Source organism: Falco peregrinus, chromosome 5 (assembly GCF_023634155.1).
Source record: "Falco peregrinus isolate bFalPer1 chromosome 5, bFalPer1.pri, whole genome shotgun sequence".
In the NCBI taxonomy this organism is placed as follows: domain Eukaryota; kingdom Metazoa; phylum Chordata; class Aves; order Falconiformes; family Falconidae; genus Falco; species Falco peregrinus.
Window position 1 is genome coordinate 105,587,030 of NC_073725.1, and position 21,077 is coordinate 105,608,106.

General features: G+C 36.1%; 1 protein-coding gene across 4 annotated transcripts in view; it reads left to right on the plus strand.

Annotated features, from left to right (window-relative positions):
- ERC2 (ELKS/RAB6-interacting/CAST family member 2) overlaps positions 1-21,077 on the plus strand; it is a 521,406-nt gene that overhangs the window by 285,979 nt on the left and 214,350 nt on the right. For all 4 annotated transcript variants that reach the window (XM_027794617.2, XM_027794625.2, XM_055806739.1 and 1 more), the window contains one exon: positions 3,927-4,087. In XM_027794617.2, coding sequence (XP_027650418.1) covers positions 3,927-4,087 — 161 coding nt within the window. The remainder of the gene's footprint in view (positions 1-3,926; positions 4,088-21,077) is intronic.

Here is a 21,077-nt window from a genome sequence, read left to right on the forward strand (position 1 = left end):
TTTTGCGAAGGGGAAGAAAACCCAGTTAATAACGTATGCAGGGCATAGAGTGCTTACTAGCAACGAACTTTGTATTCCAGGCGGTTCTCACAGTAAACTCTTTCAAAACGTGGATTCTTATTAATTCTGTAGCTGGTAGCTAAAATGGAAAACTTTGTAATTAGCCGTAGTTAGACTAAGAAACGGAGTGAGGGTGAAAGGCGCATGCCTTGGGCGCGGTGTGCCAGGCTGCGGAGGCGCTGCCCCGGGCGGTGGCGGTGCCGGTGGCGGTGCCGGTGGCGGTGCCGGTGGCGGTGCCGGTGGCGGTGCCGGTGGCGGTGCCGGTGGCGGTGCCGGTGGCCGCAGCGCTCCGGGAGGTGTCGCTGCAGGGCCGGGGTGCGGCCAGCGCCGGGCACAGCGCGCTCGGCCCCCGGTACCGCCCGCCCCTGCTGCGCCGCCGCGGGGCGTTCGGAACACTGCTGCCCTGCCAGAACGCGCTGCTGATCAACAGCCATTACTTTGGGAGACTTTTCTCTGTTTCTAGGTAAAGAAAGGTCTTAAGGATGCGTATGTGATAGTTAAGGTAGAATAGGTGCTTCAGTTTGGGAGGCAAATGGCTGGATGAGATAGTACAGGTAACGGGTACGGTCATGAATGCGAACTTTTATCTTGCTCCTTTGTACAATGGTAAAAAAAGTGTGTAAATGTGTCACTTGGTCATTAATGAACTGATACTGCAATAGGGGACTCAGTTCAGTGTCGGGAGAGTGGAAAAAAATTAAAAGAAACTGTAAGGCAGGACCACAGCAGTCCTTGGAGAGGAAAGGGCTCCTGGATGCATAGTGATTCTCGAGGTGAAGTGCCCCTAAATGCAGCCAAAAGACAAGTATTTGCCATGGGTCAGAAAGTTAAAATTTTTCAGTAGTAGTACTGGGTTTATTTCCCATTCTTACAGTAGGACTAAGAGGAAGTAAATCAACATTAACCCTTTTTATTTTTTTTAAATAATATCAAAGACAGCATGTGCTTACTTAATAATTTGATTTGTTTTAAAATGCTTTTTCCCACTTAGCCTTTTATATCTAGATAATACTGCTTTCAGTGTTTAAAGTTAAATTTCCACTGTAATATATCTGCTGCAGCTATATAATAAACATGCTAAGATGATTGTGCAACTTCAGCCTTCACACGTTTACATTTGATAGTAGTTGGTTTAAAAAAAACAAACCCAAAAAAATCAGTTTCTTCTGCACATGCCTGCCAGTTGGATTCTGCTGTAGGTGTTGGTGAGACAGTTAACTAGGAAAGCATACAACGCTGAACTTGGGTCATATTCAAAAAGTGAAGGAAGAACTAGCTGGCAAATAATTGTGTTGAAAGTGTAAATGAAAGTATAACTTTCAAGTCTACATGTGTTAATGATTTGTGGTTTGAAAAAGTTTTCATATTTAAATTTTTAAAGGTTTTTTCCCTCCCTCTTAATCTTTGATCTCTTTTGTCTGGTAATATAGGAGTATGTTATTAATATACATTAACTTATCCACAGTTTTGTTTTCCACAAGTCTTTAATTCCCTTAAATGTTTTAAAATGTAACTGATGTGATGTATCAGAACTTAGGTGAGCATTCAGTCAGTCAACAGGTTGGGTACTAAATTCAGCTGAACCTGTAGGAAGAAAAGGAGTGCAATGGTACTAAAGATATGGAAGTGCTGCTACTATCCGTTTTACATTCTCATCTGGCAAACAGATCTGCAAGTGTGGACTGAGCTGGTGTTTAAAGATCCTGTCTCAAAGCAAGAGTCTGTATGAATGAATGAATTTGCAGTCTTGAATCCTTACTACTTTTTCCATTAATGTATGCTGCCTGGAATTGACTAGCAGGCTGGAGGCTTAGCAGAAACTAAATGCAGTTTTTAAAAACCACAAGGACAAGCCTAAAAAATTACCTGAGAAAACAGGTAGAACTATCATGTTATGTTTTAGCAATCAAGGCTTGTCCTTGTTGTGGAGACAGCATGGGTTTGTGTTCTTGTACTAAAACAGAAAATGAAGTATCTGGTATTATATTAGAAATTGAGTATGTTTTTAAAGAAATCTAATCTGTCTCCCTCGTTCTGTTTTTTGGGGGTTTTGTTTTTATTATTATTTTTATTTTTGTTTGTGTGTTTTTTTTAAAATCCCTCCCCACCGGGATTTAAGTGCAAATCCATCTTTTTTATTTCCCTCAAGTATATTTTCTTTTTGCTGCTTCTACTGTAAAAGTTCACTAGATAGTCATTTTACAAAGATAACTAAAGCCTTTATCTTTCTTCATGGTTTGCTCTAGTGGAATCTTGCACTCCTTGCTATTTCATTTGTATCAGTATTACCCTGGCTTTACTTTGAGTAGAAGGTTGAACAGAAGTAGTTTCAATGGTATTGGTATCTTTTTTTATTGATTCTGCATTCATGAAGTGTATCTTCTTACACGCTGAAGGGTATCAGACATGTTCTAGTATTCCATTGATCTTATTATACTGTTCATCAAGAATCAGGTGCAGCTGGTGTAGAAGGGGTAAGTAATCAGTATATCATTTTCAGGCAGAATGTGAGTCTTCATTATTAATTAGATGAAGACTGTATTACTAATTTTGCTTTATTGAAGCTATTATATAGGAGGCAATGTGTGTTCACAATGAAACAGAAATATGTGGCTTATAAACACTGATGGCATGTGAGTAGGATTTCAGTAACAACAACAAACAACAATTAAGCATTAACTTGGCAGAAAACATCTTACTTTCTCTGTAGCCACACTGATTAGATGACTACAGTGAATATTTCAGGCTTTTCAACACACCAGCAAAAGTGAACACTTTTCAATGACTTGTATAACATGAACAACTGGAATATAATCTCTTCCATTGAATTTTATTTAGATTTTCTTCTGAAGTGTTCACTAACTTATAACATGTTAATATTTAAACCAAGGAGGCGAGCAAGAAAATACAGGAAATAGGGCATTCATCCCACAAGTAAATTTTCTGCTGCCAGACAGGTGTCACATGTAGTCTCCATTCTTTAGTGTGTTCTTTAAATAATGTCATAGACCATGTGATACAGTTTTCTTTCTTCTGGATTTTCTTTTCTGAAACAATGAAGGTTTTCTGAATTCCTGCAATAAGCAATTTATCCTACATCCAGTTGACATTTACCAATGCTAAAGAAAGAATGGGATCACCCTAACTTTCCTACGTTTCATACTTTAAAGATTCTCACAGTTGTCATGAGGAAAATAACTCAGTTGTTAGAGCAGTAACAGATGTTTAAAGTTTAGAATCATACAGCACTTCAGTGGTCCCTTTGAAGGGACCACTAGAGGCAATGAGGTCTAAACCCCTGCTCAAAACAGGAATAACTTCGAAGTTGGATCAGATTCTGCAGGCTTCATTCAGTCAAGATCTGAAAATACCCAAGTATTGGAAAGTTTACAGCTTCCCTGAGCAACCTGATCAGCACAGAAGGGTGTGCATTTTTTGATGAAAAATACATGGATTGTCATGAGCAGTTTTATATTTTTATATATATATATATGTCTGCATCTAAAATGTCTGAAATTACTATTATGATGAGCTACCATCACAATGAATTTAAGTAATAAAGACAGTGCAGAAAATACTTGTGAGTTGTGTCTGTATGTGGCAGTGGCCCAGATTAAATAGGTTTCAGATCTGTATTCTGTTTTGTATAGATGTTGCTTGTTACTCAGTGGATTCCTGGAAACATGGATTTTTTTGTATTTAAAGACTACTTGTGTTAGTTTTTAAAACAGTTAAGATAGGAATAGATTTGAGCAGCCATTTACTTTAAATAATTCCTTTTGTGTGCTGTTTATTTTCTATATTTATATAGATTCAAGATTTACTTATTACAAAGACTATGAAGCTTAAAAAGTTCTCTCTCTTAGGTAGAAGAGCTGATGAATGCACTGGAGAAGACTAGACAAGAATTAGATTCTACCAAAGCCCGTCTTGCCTCAACACAGCAGTCTTTGGCTGAAAAAGAAGCCCATCTGGCTAACCTGAGAATGGAGCGAAGAAAACAGCTTGAAGAAATTCTTGAAATGAAGTAAGTACATTGATTTCTCTGATTTCTAGAAAAATTTAAATCACTACTTTCTTGCCATAAGAGGGTGGGGTTTTTTCTATGGTTTTTCTATGTATGTGTTTAAGTTCTGAATCTTAACAACTTCTATTATTTGTAAGACTGCTAAGTTCCTTTTAAAATACGGAAATGCGGAAGTCTTGATTTTAGAAGTACTCATGAGTACTGACATGAGAAGAATTTTTTGGAAATTCCTGAAAATACGTAATTGCATGTAACAAATTTCCTTTTACATGTTACATGCATGTTTTACATGTAACTAAAAATATCAGCAACTTCCAAGAGAAACTGAGGGTCTAAAGCCCCATCTTTCAGTGGGAATTCTATGTTGGAGTTTCTGTTAATGTCAAATTTAAGGAAAAGGGTTTATAACTTTATATGGCTGGTGCAAAGTTTATTGCATTGATTTGGTTAAAAACCCACACAAACTCAGAAGAACAAAACCCTATTTGCATACACATTATCACTATGTATATAGGCACAGAATGAAAAAGGAAGATACACCTATAATTTAAATCTAACTTCCTACCCACAGGAAAGGTAGATGTCTGTAATTATGGGATATTAAAGCTCTGACTTATCTTTAAAATTGGCAAAAAAAGAGTGAACTTGTTACGACTTGGCTAGGCTGGGAATTGTGTAGTTAACACTCACTCAATGAAGAAAATTCACAGTTGTAATTTCAAAACTGTTTTATTGAGGGAGGAAAAACAACCCCAAAACACTTAAGCTCTGTATAACTTCAGCTAAGTTGTTGTAGATATCCTTACACAAAATACTAAAGGTAAATAATCAGAAAAAATGCTTTTAATAATGTTGTAAATAAGACAAAGTGGAAACGGAGGCATATGCTTACTAGAGTGTTCTAAAAGTAGGTTTTTTGGAAGGGCTGCCATGTAATATAGGTGCAGAAATACCGTAATGCAAGCATCAATGTTTCCAGTGGAATCAGAAGAACAACTGTTTTTGTTTTTAATGTGGTCTGTATCTGTAAAGAAAAATGGGAGCACGTATAAATTAGAGTAGTATGTGATATTATATTCTATATTAGATACATTTTTTTACTTTTTTCCTTTTCTTTTATATGGACATATTAATTCATCTATGAAACTCATGCTTAGTGCAAGGGTATTTCATGTATTCACCTCTTTTCTGTATACTGCTTTGGGCTATTTCTTTGAGTTCATGCTTGTTTTTCATTGTAATGGTAAGGGTGTGGTTTTGAAATCATAATTATCAATTCTAGAGCAACATCGGGGAAAAAAAAGCACCCCAGTATCTTTAGTTCTGTTATTGTGGCTTTTTTGGCTGGGTACACAGAACCTTACAGAACTGTGTAAGGCATGTGTCTTCAGTCTGGGAAGCGAGGCTGGCAAAAACTGGTGAAGTTTTAGTTCTCTTGTGATAAAAGCTGTCCAGTTTTATGAATAAAGGGCTGAGTGGATGGTACTAGTCGTGAAAGATCCATTATCAAAGATCCAAGTTAGAAACAGTTTGGATTTCAAAATGTGATATAGACATATAGTGTGTGTTTTACAGTATAAATTTAAGAAGTAAATAGCAGTATTAGAAGAAAATTTTAAATTCACATCTAAAAATTAAATTAGTAAAAATTTCTGGTTAAATGTGTGTTGTTGTCTTTTTCTTTGAGTAGTCATTATTATTGTTTCTTTTGTGAAAGACTTCTTTCTTATTTTCCTTTAATTTTGTAATTGTTACTTTGTTAGCTGTGCAAATATGTAGACTTCTCCATTATTTTTCTTCTGTCTTCAAGAGAAGCAATTGTTCATATAGTTTTCATTTTTAATCCTGAACTGGTCTAAAATTCATTTGAAGTTCTAAGTTCATAACAAAACCCTTCTAACCTGTAATAATCAAAGACAGTTAATTATAATGCATATTTCTTCCAATTTAGGCCACAGAGGATTACCTAATCCTCTACTAGGTGGCTTTCCCAGCTAGCTCTGTGTCATTACCTGTAAGTGTCTAATGATCTAACCCATAAACAAATCACTCCCCCTGAAATCTATGATTCAGCTAATAACTTAGAATTAGAATTCACTTTCATTAAAAAAAAATAAATGTATTCTATTACTGTTTTTAATTGTATCCTAAGTTCAGTTTGTGAAATATATATATGAACTTACGTATGTATGAACATAATATATATGAATATACTTAGTAATTTTTTGAAATCTGTCTGTAGGAAGGGCTACATGACTGCCATAAAATATAAATTAAATGTAAATATTCATTTCAGATTATTTAAGAAGATATACTAAACAACATTAATAAATACATATGTATCTAATAGATACATAATTTGTTAGATACATGAATTAATGGATACAGTGGTTGACAAGAAGCTCAACCTGACCCAGCAGTGTGCACTTGCAGCCCAGAGAGCCAACCGTATCCTGGGCCGCATCATAAGCAGCATGACCAGCAGGTCGAGGGAGGTGATCCTCCCTCTCTGCTCTGGTGAGACCCCACCTGGAGTGCTGCATTCAGCTCTGGGGTCCCCAACATAAGGAGGACACAGAGCTATTGGATTGAGTCCAGATGATGGCCACAAAGATGATCAGAGAGCAGGAGAACCTTTCCTATGAGGACAGGCTGAGAGTTGGGGTCAATCAGCCTGGAGAAAGGAAGGCTCCAGGCAGATCTTACAGCAGCCTCCCAGTACCTCAAGGGGCCTGCCAGAAAGCTGGAGAGGGACCTTTCACAAGGGCATGTAGTGATAAAAAGAAGGGGAAAGCTTTAAACTGGAAAAGGGCAGATTCAGATTAGATATTAGGAAGGAAATATTTACTGTGAGAGTGGTGAGACACGGTCACAGTTTGTCCAGAGCAGCTGTGGATGCCCCATCCCTGGCAGTGCTCAGGGCCAGGCAGGATGGGGCTTGGAGCAGCCTGGTCTAGTGGAGGGTGTCCCTGCCCATGGCAGGGGGGTGGGACTAGGTGCACTTTAAGGCCCCTTCCAACCAAAACCATCCTATGATTCTATTAGTAAATGTATTTTAGAAATAATTCACATACTCATGACCATAGTTTATTTTTTGAAATTGCTCACTAAGTGTATGACAAACTTTATAAATCTGCTGCATTACAACAGAATATACTAAATATAGCATTATTTTTTTTTATAAATAAGTTATTCTCAAAAATAGATTGTAGAAGTTAGCAAAGACCCAGACATCCACTGACAGATGAAAGATAATTCTGTGTTGTAGTAATATACTAAAGAAGTGTGCTTTCTCTGATATTTTAAGATAATTTATTAATTGCAGCATTTACCATAACTTCTATTTATCAGTTTTTAAATCTGAGTGATTACACGTTTTGTCTGCTAACTTCCAGTTAAATAGACATGAACTGTGAGTTTAAGAACATTTATGATGATTTCCTATGCTTGTATTATGTTCAAGTTCCAAACATAACTCTGCATTCTAGGCACATCTGGCTGACATTGCCAAGATCCATCTTAATTTACTGGCTACAATCAGTTGTCGGTTTTAGATAACTTCTTCAGTTGTCATTACATGTTCCTATATACATTTAGTTATTTAAGGAAGTTTAGAATAAAAATGGATAGCAGCTTAATCTTGTTCATTATCTGGTTGGTCTTTTTGAATGGGAAACTAGATAAGTCCCCATTAAATGAAAGGTAATTTGATGGAAGGAAATAAACACCAAGTTATTCTTAATTTGATGCCAACGTGAAAAAATAAGATTTATTTTAAAGAATTCCAAAGTGTTAAGTTTGGAGAAGGATTTGCATTTAAATGTTAGTTTCTAACGATGTGATTTTTTTTTTTCTAAATGTCTATTAAAATATTACTATATTAGTTCTGGAGGAAATGTCTTTGTTATGGTCATATTATTTTAACAGTGCACACATAACTCATACTGACATTAATGGAAGTTACTCATACATGTTAACAATAAAATGCAGCATGTGTTCAAATCCATCATTTTGCCTAATTGTCTTAATGCTTGGTGCTCCTTATGAGCATAAAAAAATAAATGCGTTTATACATTTTTTTATTTTTAATAATGATCCTTTAAAAGAAATAAAAAATCTGTATTGCATAGTGTGACAAAAGGCACCTTAATGTTTTTTAAAAATGTGTTTATCATCCATAGCAAAGTTTCAATTGGCCTGAACTTAAAAATCGGTAGTTAGAAATATATATCAAGACTGCTTTTTCCACACATTGTTTTTGTTTTCTGAGAGTTCGTAAGGAGCACAGCCTACTGAGAACTTCACAAGGCTTGCCTAGAAAAGCTTGTTCATTTTGTAATGTGAAGAGCTTGAGGGTAGAAGAAGTTTCTGCACTGTGATGTGGTGGAGTTTTTTCGAATGTTTCAGAAATGCCCTATTTGTGGAGCATACTTTCATGACCACAAGGCATCAACAGTGCTTTCATGGAGATGTCCTTTCCTATATGGTGGTTCCTTCCAAAACTCGAAAAGCTGCTTGTAACATAATTAGATAGCAGTGTAGACTGATAAATGAATATTTATAGAATATTAAAATTGCTTTTTATATGTATGTGAAATAAATGCCTATCCTTACGGAAAGTGGGTTTTACTCTGGGATAGATAATCTTTTTCGAAATGGTCAAAGTTATTTTCCATTAGAAAGATACACAGTTTGACCTGGAGAGTGAGTAGTCATAAAAGAAAGTTTAATGGCATGTGAAGGAAAGATATACAAATTATAATCGCTTTTTTTGTGAGTTCAACTTGTAAATTATATGCATGTAGTCTTCAGGCTGCAGCCACTGAGGTTAAAAACAAGATAAAAACAGCCCTCCCCTCTCAACCCCTCAAAAACTTTGTTATCAAAACAGGGCTTTCTTGGTTAAAAGCACTTAAATGAATTTTCTGTAGTGTTTACTCTACTCTAGAAATATATTTAAATACTTTTTTTTTTAAAGGAACATTATTTCATTGTGGTTTTGCGTTAATTTGATGATTTTTCAGTGATTCTTGCCAAGAGTTTGAAAGGCAGTTTCCTTGCTTTGATAGAATTTGTGCCATCACCTGTGGGTATTTCTAAATCAGGTTTGTTGGAAGTGACTTTGTCTTGAAATTCACTACAAATTTCCAGGTTATATGTTTTCACTTATGTGCAATAAATAGATTACTTCAGTAATGAAGTATTAAAGATCTCCTAATAAAATAACCAGCTACTAGTCCTTTCATTCAATAACAAAAATAGAACATTGCTGTGTTGTCCAAAGCAAATTTTATTTTTCAATTAGACTTTTCAGTAAATTTTCTTACAGTGACAGAATAACATTAAACATCCCTTCCTTTAAGAGGGTCCACTATTTTTTTGACTGAAAATAATGACTATTACTTATCTCTGTTTTTCAGTATGTTTACTTTATTCATTTAACAGCACCTGTGTACAGTCAAGGATGAAGTATTTGTGGGAAGAAGGGGATAAAATGTTTTTTCCACCAAGCATGCAGTCCCACCAGCTGCCACTCTATAGAAAAGTGCTGCACACATACTGTGCTTTTACCTGCTGGCTTGTGGTCCAGCTGCTCTGCCAGACAAGGAGAGGGCACTTGTATTTGCCACTAGATGCCAGTCTCGGGTGCAAGACCATGGTGTGGATTTGCCTGGTGCAACAAACTGAGCATGAACAGCTTCACAGAGTAAGCAGAAAGCTTGTCTTGTTCCAGGAAAGTGAATGTGTCTTGTCCGTTTGTCTGTCACCTGGTCTGACTGGTCCCCTCCTTTTTAGTGCAGGAAATTCAAGCACGGGCAAGTATACAAATGGCTTCAAGTGGACTTTTGAGGGTATTGCAGGGATGAAGAGGGTCTTAGAATGGATTCTGGAAGTCAGGAATCACAGCCTAATGGGAAGACTGTGGAAGATGTAAAACTGGAGAGTCACAGTCAGAGTTTGTAGGGAAGTCAAAATGCTTTATGAAGTACTAGTGGCCAAAGTATTCATCTGGCTTTCTGCAGACATACCCCCTTTTTCCATCTATAAATTTAACTACGGTAGAAGTTGGGGGTTTCACATCTGTGTAGCAGCTCAGCGGGAGCTGTAGCTCTGACAAGGCCTGTTGGATGTCCAGGGAATGTAGACATGTTTCTAGCACCTGGACAAATCAGCTCATGTCCCTGCCTTACATTCTCCTATTACTGTTTCCATCCATCACCATCTCAGACTGGCACTTGGGGAGGGAAAGGGAGAGGAACTCAACATATTTTCCTTTATTTATGTCCTGATTACTCCACCCCAAGAGATTCTGTCACCCACAGGATAGTGGTTTCACCCTCATAGCAGTGGGTACAGCTATGGTCAGAATTGCTTCTGAAATCTCTGTGTGAATAGTAAATCCAGTGCATCTGGAACATTTCAGAGTAATTGTGTATGCAGTTCACCTGTTCAGGGTGCACACAGGCCAGGAGCATGACACTCATTGACAGGAAAATCCCTGATGATATTGTAGGGACTCTAGTTGCATGTAGTAATGAAATTGATTTCCTTTTTTGGGTTCTTCCATACAGCAGCAAGGATGAGGAAAGCAATATAACAAGGCTAGGAGAAATCGGCAGGGTGATTTAAGGTTGGAATTACTCTTTGAAATCGCTTGGAACTCACTCTTTAGAGCAGCTTAAAATGATAGCTTCCCTGTAGAAACTGTCTGCTTTCTTTGTTACAGTGAAGCACTGCTTTCCACTTGCCCCCTCCTTTTCAGAAAGGAAAAGGAAGTAGGTAACTGGTTCTTTTGCCTACACTGGAAACTGAGGTGATTAACTAAAAGGTGCAGGCAAAGATGCTTAGTTTATGCTCCGTTGTAAATGCTAGTGTATTCTAAGAAGAGCTAGCACCTACCATGCATATAGTTCTAGGCTAAATAAGTAGTAGTGGATATGTGACATTAAAGGATACTCTTTGAATTTAAGTTTAAGCAAATACACTAGAGTCAGATTTCTTAGACTACTAATGAAGCATTATTTTGAAGGTAGGATCATTTTAAAATATTTTTTTCTATTTTATCAGCTCTAATACAGCCTATATTTTAAGAAAGATAGTTATAATTTCTCCAACAGGAATTCTTTAACATATCTTTACTTCATATGTTAGATAACCGAGTAGTATATAAATAGCTGTGGAGAAAAAAACTAATTTTCAGAAATTTATTAGAGGGATTATTTTGACTTGGTTAAACAGTGGTAATGTATGCTATAAACATGTTCAGTGAGTGGAGAGCAAGTTGGTTGTCTCAAAAATTGTACCATTTCAAATGTAGAACACTAGACTGTTTTTTAGTAACCTGTGGATTGCTTCCATTTAATTGTAGGATTCATGCTGAGAGTGTGGAGAGTCATATCCCAAGTTAAATACAAACAAAACAGCAGGATGTTGATACAACTGTAACTTCCATAGGAAGTAGTTAGAATGGTAATGTGGTCTCCTTCTAACTTGGGTGGAAAGTCTCTTGTGACTGCTTTTGCCCCACAGACCTGTAACACAGCATGCCTTGACTAACATTTTTGACACCAACTTGCAAACACCATAAAGATGAGAGAAACCCAAATGAAGGCTTTGTTCTCTGGAACAGAAGCTTTCTTGACTAAAATGAAGAGATGTTTTTCTTTTGTAAACAATGAAGGGGCACAAAGCAATAAAATGTTTCTCTCTGTGAGAACCGAATGAGTGAACTGTTTACTTGGCAAAGCGCTTCTCTTATTTAAAGACATATGAGTGTCACCAAGTCCCCATTTACTTGAGTCTTATATATTCAGACTAAATGATAGTATACTTTAATTTTATTTTATAAGATTTGTGATGTTTGAAATCTCATCAGCATGGGATGAAAGTGTGCCATTTCTTTTCTTCATTTGTTCTCACTGAGGTCATAATTTACTTTTGAAATAGATTGCCACCTGCTACTGAAGGTTAGTAAGATCAAATTAAGATTTCTCCGAAACTTAAATTTAGAGGCTGTGTTTTGCCTGCTTTTATATGGGTACCCAAGCAAAGGAAGCAAAAAAAAAATAAAATCCTTTCCCATGTTTCCTTCCCCTTTAGACAGTGGGAGAGTGTAGTAACAACCTTTTTAAAGTTCTTCCCTCCCAGGAAGGCAGTGTCTTCCTCTCCATTATGAAATGGCAGCAATACTTATGTCACAGAAGCATTGTCTGAGGGCAAACCAGGAGTTCAAACATATTCCAGACAACACATATTATGCTTATAATAAAGAAGCATACTTTTCTGATCTAGAAAATGGGTTCGGATTTTAAACGGCTTGTTTTCTTCATCTCATAAGTACTTTGACTTTAATTACCATGTGTTCCATGAGTAGTGTTCTGAAGAAAGTATAGAAATATAATCTTCTGACTCTGTAATTGTAAAAGTGATCTTCCAGGTTCCTATGATCCATGTGGTTTGAGGCATCTGCCAGGTGGAAAGGGACTTTGGTGGTAGTTGCCGCTCTGTATCCTGGTAGTGTATTTTTCTTTCCGGTTTTATTGCCATTATTCTCTCAACATTCAGGTACGTTGCCTAAGTAGAAAAATAACAGTCAGTGCTCCAGCAAACATTTTATGTTGGAAATTCCACAGTACTTCTTAGGGGTTTTATTCCTTGACAGCTTTCCCCAGAACCTGAATGGTAGAAAGATCAAGGGGATCCTGCAGCTGCTTTATGAGGGAGAAACTTAAAGTCTTTTCACTCTGGGGAGGGGAAGGGTATGTTTGAAGTTTGCAGAATCTCAAAGGCAGGCATAAACTGAATATAGATCTGTTGTTTGCCAGATGCCCCAGCATCAGGAATATCAGGCACTTGCTGAAGTTAATCAGTGATCAATTCAAAAGAGAGAAGTGCTGCTTTATGGAGTGGTTGGTTGGTGACCTTCTGGAACTTGCTTCCACAGAGGGCAGAGTGGCATCAGCTGATTCAAAAAAGGGTTAGAGAACTTCATGGACAAGAGGTCCATAAATGGCTGCTACTTTGTACTCTTTGGCTGTTCTTGAACTATGTTCCTAAAATTTATTTTCTCTCTGAAGTATTAGCTTTTTCCTCCAACTTTGCTCCCTTACACTGAAACACACATAGTTAATGATCAGATGATTTCTAAAACTTTTTTGTTTTTTTGAGAACCAGTTATATTGTCAACTAATACATTCTGGAAAGATTAAAGGCCACACTTTGAACAGCCTTTTGCATCTTCTGTTGCCCTATAGTGTATAAGTGGATTGACAAAATGATACAAGTGACAAAATGATTATTTTAATGTGCAGGTTATAAGAGTGGGATACAACAGTTACATGACATTCTCTAGTGATTGAACCACTTGGAATTAACACTGCTTCAGGTTTACAGGTGTCTCAAGCTGCTTGAAGGACTTTGAGATGCAGAGTATTCTAGTTTTCTGAAATGAAGTGAAAATTGAAGAAACAATTGCAATTGAAAGTCAAAACATTTGCTTCTCCTCTTTTTTCCTTTTTCTAAAAATCAGTCTCTTTAAACTAAAATGCTTTTCTTTTTTTAATTTATAGATGTGTAAAGGTTTAAAATACATCAGTTTGATATATCTTGATTCGTAGCATTCTAAATTCATGTGAGGTGGAGAAGTATTCAGAAAGGGACAGTGATGAGAAGGATAGTATATGAAAGTGAGAAGGGACTATGAGTTAGTAGTCAGTGAAATATGGACAGTGGTGAAACAAAGAGGGCTGTACAAACCTGAAGAATGAAAATCCAGGTCTGGATTATTCCAAAGCAAAAGTGTAGTTTGAAGTATGTTTCTTTTTCTAGCAAAGCTACTGATTTTATCCAAATTTAAAATACTGGGTTTAGCAATATTAACTTTTTAGATAAAGAAGAAAAAGTTTATGCTATCTACTAAGTATTAAAATATTGTCTCACTTCTATTGTACAACTTTTTTAATATAAGAAAATGGAAGCAACAAATTAATTTTACTGGGAGAACAATGCTGTGGAAAGAAATTGTACTCTAATTACTGATCTTGGCAAAGTTATATATGGTTTGTTTTAAAACTGCCTGAAACATGCTTTTATTAGCTAAAAAATTACTAATGATAAAAATGATGAAATAGGATGGCATTTGTTTTGAAGTTCAGCCAGCATGGGAATGTAGAGGCCTCCACCTCTGATAATATACTCAAAAGAACAAGTGGCTGAAAAGACAGAAAGGAAGGAGTAGGAGGCTGAGAGTAAAAGAGGAAAGAAAAAGTTAGGCTTCTGTTTCATGAATATTTTTTTTTTTTAAGCTGACTGAATTACACCCTTGTCTACTGAAACCCTCTTAGTGTAATTCCCATTGGCCTCCGTGACACCTAGGGCAGTGCTGATCAACTGCAGGCTCCCATATTCCTAACCTCAGCCAACTGCATATGATTCTAGCAGATGTTTCTGCATTTTAGACCTCAAAATATGATGGGTCAGGGTTTTTTTCCTTTTTGCAGTGGCAAATCTCACATACTTGAGACCCAGGACATTCAAGTCAATGGTAGGAATTATGAGCTGAGGATCTCCCTAGTGGGATAATGCTGAACATAATGTAAACGCAGATATTTGAAAATGGAGAACCAAAGAAATTTAAAGGTTTGGATCATTTAAACTAAATCACTAGATTATTGTTTGATATTGAATCAAAATATAAAATGTACTTAGAAATGTATATGATGAATTTTTATTATTAGAAGGAAAAGGTCTTACAAAGTCAAGAAAGAACAGAGTCAGAAGCAATCAAACAGGAACAGCTTTCTTAGTGACAGAAGGGAAATTTCAGTTAGCTTTCTCTACTTTCCCATTACTTCTTAGGTGCTATGCAGTAAATCTGCTGCCTTCTTCCTGTGCTTCCTCATTCTTTCCCCTCCCCATGCCCCCAGCAAACAAGTACTTCTCTGTGTGCTGTGGAAAAATAAATCTAAGTTCCTATTGCTTTGTTTCCTCAGATTGAGTCCTCTCGTGTGTAAAAAGATGCAAGATGTACTTGAAGTTTTGCACTCTGATGTCTGAGAGTTCATTAATGCTCTCTGATGTGCATTTTCTAATGCTTTGTAAGGTGTGAGTGCACGAGACAGTCTTTCTGCCTGTTAGAGGCTAAGTAAGATTTACTCTTATCTAACTGAATTTATTGTCATAGATATCTCTGCCTCTATCTTGAAATGAGTCAAAGCTTTTTTGTCTTTTGGGGAGGGAAACACACTCATACCATATTTGATATCCAAGAGAATGTCACACTACTTGCGCTGCTGGTGTTTATGCCCTCCCACTGAACTGTGTTTAGCTTAGCTATTTAGAGTATAAACCTGACACGACCGATCAATAATCTTTATTAATACACTGTCAGGCATAATGGGCTTCCATCCCTCATTGGCCATCAAGCATTACTATAATAAAGAAGATGATAATAAAAACATGTATCATGTTATCACTGTCAGCAATATCTAAACAATGTGAGTGTGGAAATATTGTAGTAAAAAGGGAATTATTCAAACATGATTGCTAAAATATGGCATAGCACACAAAAATGTGCTAAAGCACTGACTTTCTAATGAACACCTCACCTTTCAACACTGTCAGTTTAACAAAGTGACAGAGCATGACTTATGTGATGGCAGTAGAAATTAGGATGAGCTTATCTCAATTTTCTCTGTGAACAAACGTGGCTATTTCCACACTGTTGTACAGTGTATCTGGGTATCTTAGAAAAGAAAAGCCTCATTTAAGAAGGTACATTATATAAGTCTGTGCTACATCTTATAGTTAAGCTGTTGTGCTCAGGATAAACATCACCTTAAAAGGACACCATGGCTTGCTTCCTGAAGTGACTTCAACTGAATAGATAAACTTTTCAAGGTGAAACAAAAGCTTGGTGACAGCACACACTTATGTAAAATATTATTAGTGGAAAGATCTTTTCAATTGTTAGTAAAGAGAGATGTTGCATTTGTAGAGAAGGTTGCATAATTCTAATAGGACTATTGTGCTTATTATGTTGCATTTTAGTATTTAAAAGTATATTGGGAGATGCAAGTGAAAGTCTTGTATATTTTTTTTCCTCATATTTAATAATGAATTTTTCAAAACCCATCCGATTTTAGTTTTGTGAATACGCAGATACTAAGGAGGGAACTGTGATTTACTGGCTTAGGTTAGAAATGTAAAAACACTTTTTTGTGGTTAAAGTCTTCCCAGATTCTAACCACTCCTACCTCAAACATGTAGTTTATCTTTGTTGCATTCAAGTCTGACCAAAATTAGGCCACACAGGCCTCTGAGGATCACCATATTGCTAAAATCATTCTAGTTACTAGGGCCTCTTCTTTTTTGCTTCCCAGCAAACTCATCTTGCATTCTCTGAAGACTAGCAGACCTGTTTCTCATCTTCTAGGTGGGATTAAAAATGTAGATTGGTCTAACAGAGGCAGTCCTTGAATGTACTACTTTTTCTTTTTTTTTTTTTTTTTTTTTTTTTTTGGTTTTCAACCTCCCTGAGCTTTATAGTTATGAAACAGAGATAGGTACTGAGGAGAAAATGTCAAAGGTAGGTTTTACATGATAGGATAGGTAGGTCACATCTGTCATCTGTGTGCAACATAGAATCAAAGCTGGCCAGGTATCCGTCTAGCTAGATACTTTCAAATCCTTATGTTATGAAGATTGTGAATATAAATTATTGAACAAAATTCTAATTCCGCTTAAATGTATATCCATAAGAATGAAATTTTGTATCCTGCCTTATTTGTTTAGGCTGGAAGAGTTTTGGGTAAAATGGAGTCAGGTGTGAGCATAGGACCTTATCGCATCAATTAGTGAACAATAGTCAGGGGACTTCACGGTGGTTATATTCAACTGTCTGCATGCTATGGCAAGCTATGTCCCAAAGACTGCTTAGGAAGGAGAGATGCAATTAATAGGAAGAATGATCTGAACTTTTAAACCCCCTCACGGTAAAAGCTCCAAAATAATGGAATTTTCTCATCACTATTTAGGGGATATACTGTGTTTGGTAACTTAAGAGTATTTTTGTGAGCTGGACAACCTCATTCAGGTCTTGTATGACTACCGTGGGAAACTCTTTTTAGTTTTCTGTGTGGTCTGTAAACAAAAAGTGAGTAGTTCGTGTCTGTGGGGTTTAGAGCAGGAGCTGGTGTTGGGACTAGCGTGAGTTTCAGTAGCAAAAAAGTAGAGATTATTACATAACACCTAAAGAATAGAAGCCCAAGAAGTGTGGTAGATCATCATCTGACATCCGGCAACCTGATACCCTCCTAACAGAGTGAAAAATACTCTGACATTCATCAGCTTAAGGTAAAGACTTTTCACCTATTGAAAAATATTTAAACTTTCAGCACGCATGAAAGAAATGTGAGTGCTTTCCAATTTTGTTTTGGGTGCCTGTTACCGTCCTCTCCCACCTGGATTATTTTGTCAACAACTGAAGGAAAACTGGTGAAATGAAAACAGTGTGTTTTATGGGTTTTGTGGCTATGCATACATGTGTACCACCCAGCTACCCACTACTGCCCCTCCAATCAGATCCGATCTTAAAAAAAGTAGTACAAGGATCCAATCAGGATGAAAATTACCTACGGTATTTTCACAGTTGTATTAAGCAATAGAATTTATATTTTTTTCTCTCAGAAAGATCTCCTTTCAACACTTCAATACTATGATGTTTTGTTTAGTCTAATGCAGGGTTTTGTTAGTATCTAGCCTAAAAATGAATCTAATTAACAGATGAACTTAGGAAATCCGTACTGTAATTTGGCAACTAAATGAATGTGGGATATCAGTATATGACAGGCAACTTCCACTTAAGGCTAATGTAACTATTACCTCATTAGAAGTGCAACATTACACTCTTCAAATAAAACCTTTATTGAATTTAAAATATGTATTTGACAAAGGACTAGCTGAACTTACTTGAAATTGGCTTTGTGAAATTATGCTGCCTTTATTGATACTGACTAGCTTTATAAATGTTTATCTTAATTATGTTTTATTGTGATTAAAAAAGATTGCAGATACTCTGCCATTGCTGTAAAGTGAGCTGTTGAAGCTTTTTTTGTTGAAGATGGGGGTAGGGTACAAAGAATAGTCCAGCTCCAGAAAGGAGGCCCCTCACAGGCCATATGAATCCACTTACATGTAAATTGCTTGTCTATATGAATTAAGGTGAAGGTTATGAAAGAACTGCATTTCTGTGTTTATTGTAGGATTTTTGACAGTCTCTTTCCTCTTTCAAGTAAATTTGGCTTAAGTCCACAGTCAGTACAGTTTTAAGTAAACTCCTCTTTTGTTACATTAACAAGGTTATAACATCACTGAGGCAGATTTCCAGCTGCATGAATTGAGGCCTAAGCATGCAGGCTGTGGGGATAATTAAAACCTTTAGGGTGGGTGAGTTAAACTACCAACTAAAATTGGATAAAAGGCTAATTGTCCATAGCAACATAATACATGTTTCTAAATACCTGTGAAATAAAGATAAATTTTCATGGTCTTTTAATTCCTTTTTTGAATGCTCAAATGCAGAATACATTTTAGGGCAAAACAAACATCAAGAGTAAGGCAATAGAAACCCAAAGAATTCTTTCCCAGATATTGTTGTATTTAAGTTATTAATTAAAAAAGAAAATTATTTTGAGAACTTCAGTGATTTTCTTACTTTCTTTACAATACAGGAAGCGTTTTTGTGTAGGAAGTATGAGCCTCACTGTGTGATACAGTATATCGGAATGGACTGGTTGGTGCTTTGTCTAAATTTGTCATATCTCTTTTCCTTCCTCCTTTTTTTCATTATTAAGAGTGGAGTTACATACCTTTGGTGACCTTCAAGAAGATGACATAGAATCAGGCAAGATGATACATTACCACAAAGTTAAAAAAACAAAATGGGTTGTAATGGCAGCTTGTACTGAACTAAATGAATTGTGAAGGCCCATTTGTTATTCATTAGGAGAAGCAGAGCAGATTACTGTTCTGCCTTCGTAGGGAGCCTTTAAACTTAAGGTCATTTTACACTAGTACCCTTGTGGCATGGACAGCATTTAATACATTTTTAACAGCTTTTACATTTCCATGGTTTGCAGCAGTGCTGGTTGAATCATTTCTGTAATGAAGGTGTTTTAAAGTAGTTTAGAGTTACTTTGGGGGAAAAAACAGGAAAAAAAAGAAATAATTGGGTTGATGAAGTGACTTTATATACTAAAGAGCTAAGCATGCAGAACGTACTGCTATAAAGTAATGCATGCTGATTCCCACTACTACAGAAGTACATCCCTGGGGAACTGTGGGGGGTTTTGGTTTTTTTTCTTTGGTGGTGTTTTTTGTTTTGTTTTGCTTTTTTTATTTTTAAACATAAATAGATCTATAGTTGTTTTTTCACAGTGCTCATTCCTTTGGGAAAAGAAGGTCTGAGGACAGAAATTTAAGAATACTTTCTGAGCTATTTCTGTGTTGCTTGGAATTCTGATGGAGAGCATTCAAAATTTTGGCATGTTTTGGGGAAGTGTAGCATATTAACTGTCTTGTCATAACCATTGATGTGGCCATCTAAGGAACGCAGCATAAAATGAACGTGGAGTGGAGGGTAGAATTTTGCTGATCAAAATAAATGTTGGGTATTTCAATACCTCTCAAATGGTTCAGTGGTGCTGTGGAAACTCAAAGCAGAAAGGTAGGTACCAGTATGAAACAATCTGAGAATAATTTGTCTGAAAGTGCTGAACAAATCTGAAATTCTGTTAGCTTGAAGAATGATTTATAACTCTAAAGAAAGGGATAATAACACCAGTTTAAGGAGGTAATCATTTCACGAGCTCACGTTTTATTGTAGACGATAGTCTTTCATTTGCTACATTTTAATTATGTTGTGGATTTAACTGTCAAAATCCGTATTACAGTGACTTTATTTTCGTTCAGAAAATATTAGAACACAAATGATGCACTGTGTTTCAAGATTTGTTTACAAATAAACTTAATTAAGAAAATGCTAATTTATATGTATGATGGTTCTCTCCCAGCAGCCAGTCCACCCCTAATTTCCTTTTTCTTGTTTAGCAGATTAACAGCATTCATTCTATACTTCATTGCAGATGGCTTTCACTAGAGTTTTTTCTGTTGATTTTACTATTTTGTGAGAGTAGATTTTGACAAAATACATGTGGCTCACAACCAGCATATGAGGAAATAAAAAATGACTCATTGTTTGACAGCAGAAGTATTTTTTTCTGAGAGTTTGAACAATACATATTTTAAAGCTGAAAGGCTATGCATCTTTAGAAAATAGTAAGCTTTAAGTAACATTGTAAATATAAAAATGATTGGTTTTATTTAATATCAGAGAGATGGTAGCATGTTAGAAGCTGTGAGCTCTAAAAATCACGTTTCTGTTTGGACTATGTATTTTTTTCAGTAAAATCGGATACTTTCAATATAAGTTTTAAATGTTCAATTGCACCAGTATTACTGATTTTTCCCCTAATAGAAATATTTGTCCTCTTTTACCTTTGCACTAGCTTCATGTGTTCATTTCTAGTTTGTGAACTAAAGCAGTTTTAATGAAAACTAATCTCTTTGTTTTTAAAAGTTCTTCACACATGTGAAAACATAGACTGTCAATATATGTCCATAAAATATATTGAGCGTTTTATTTGGTCAGAAGATGAACCCCATCACTTTTGTTAAATTGGATTTCTGAATATGCAGTGGGGCTACTGTTATTAATCCCACATCAAAGCAATATCCTAAGAAAGGCATAGTGCCACTATCATTTGTAAACTCACTAATGAGAATTATGTTCTCATAAAGAATTCTGTGAAGGCCATGCATACTTGCCATAGGAATTCTGAACTGGGGTATAGTATAAGTTTAATTTTATTTTTTTCAGACTAAGTACAGGTAATTAATGATAGCCGTATTTCATTGCCTGAAATTGGTGTTT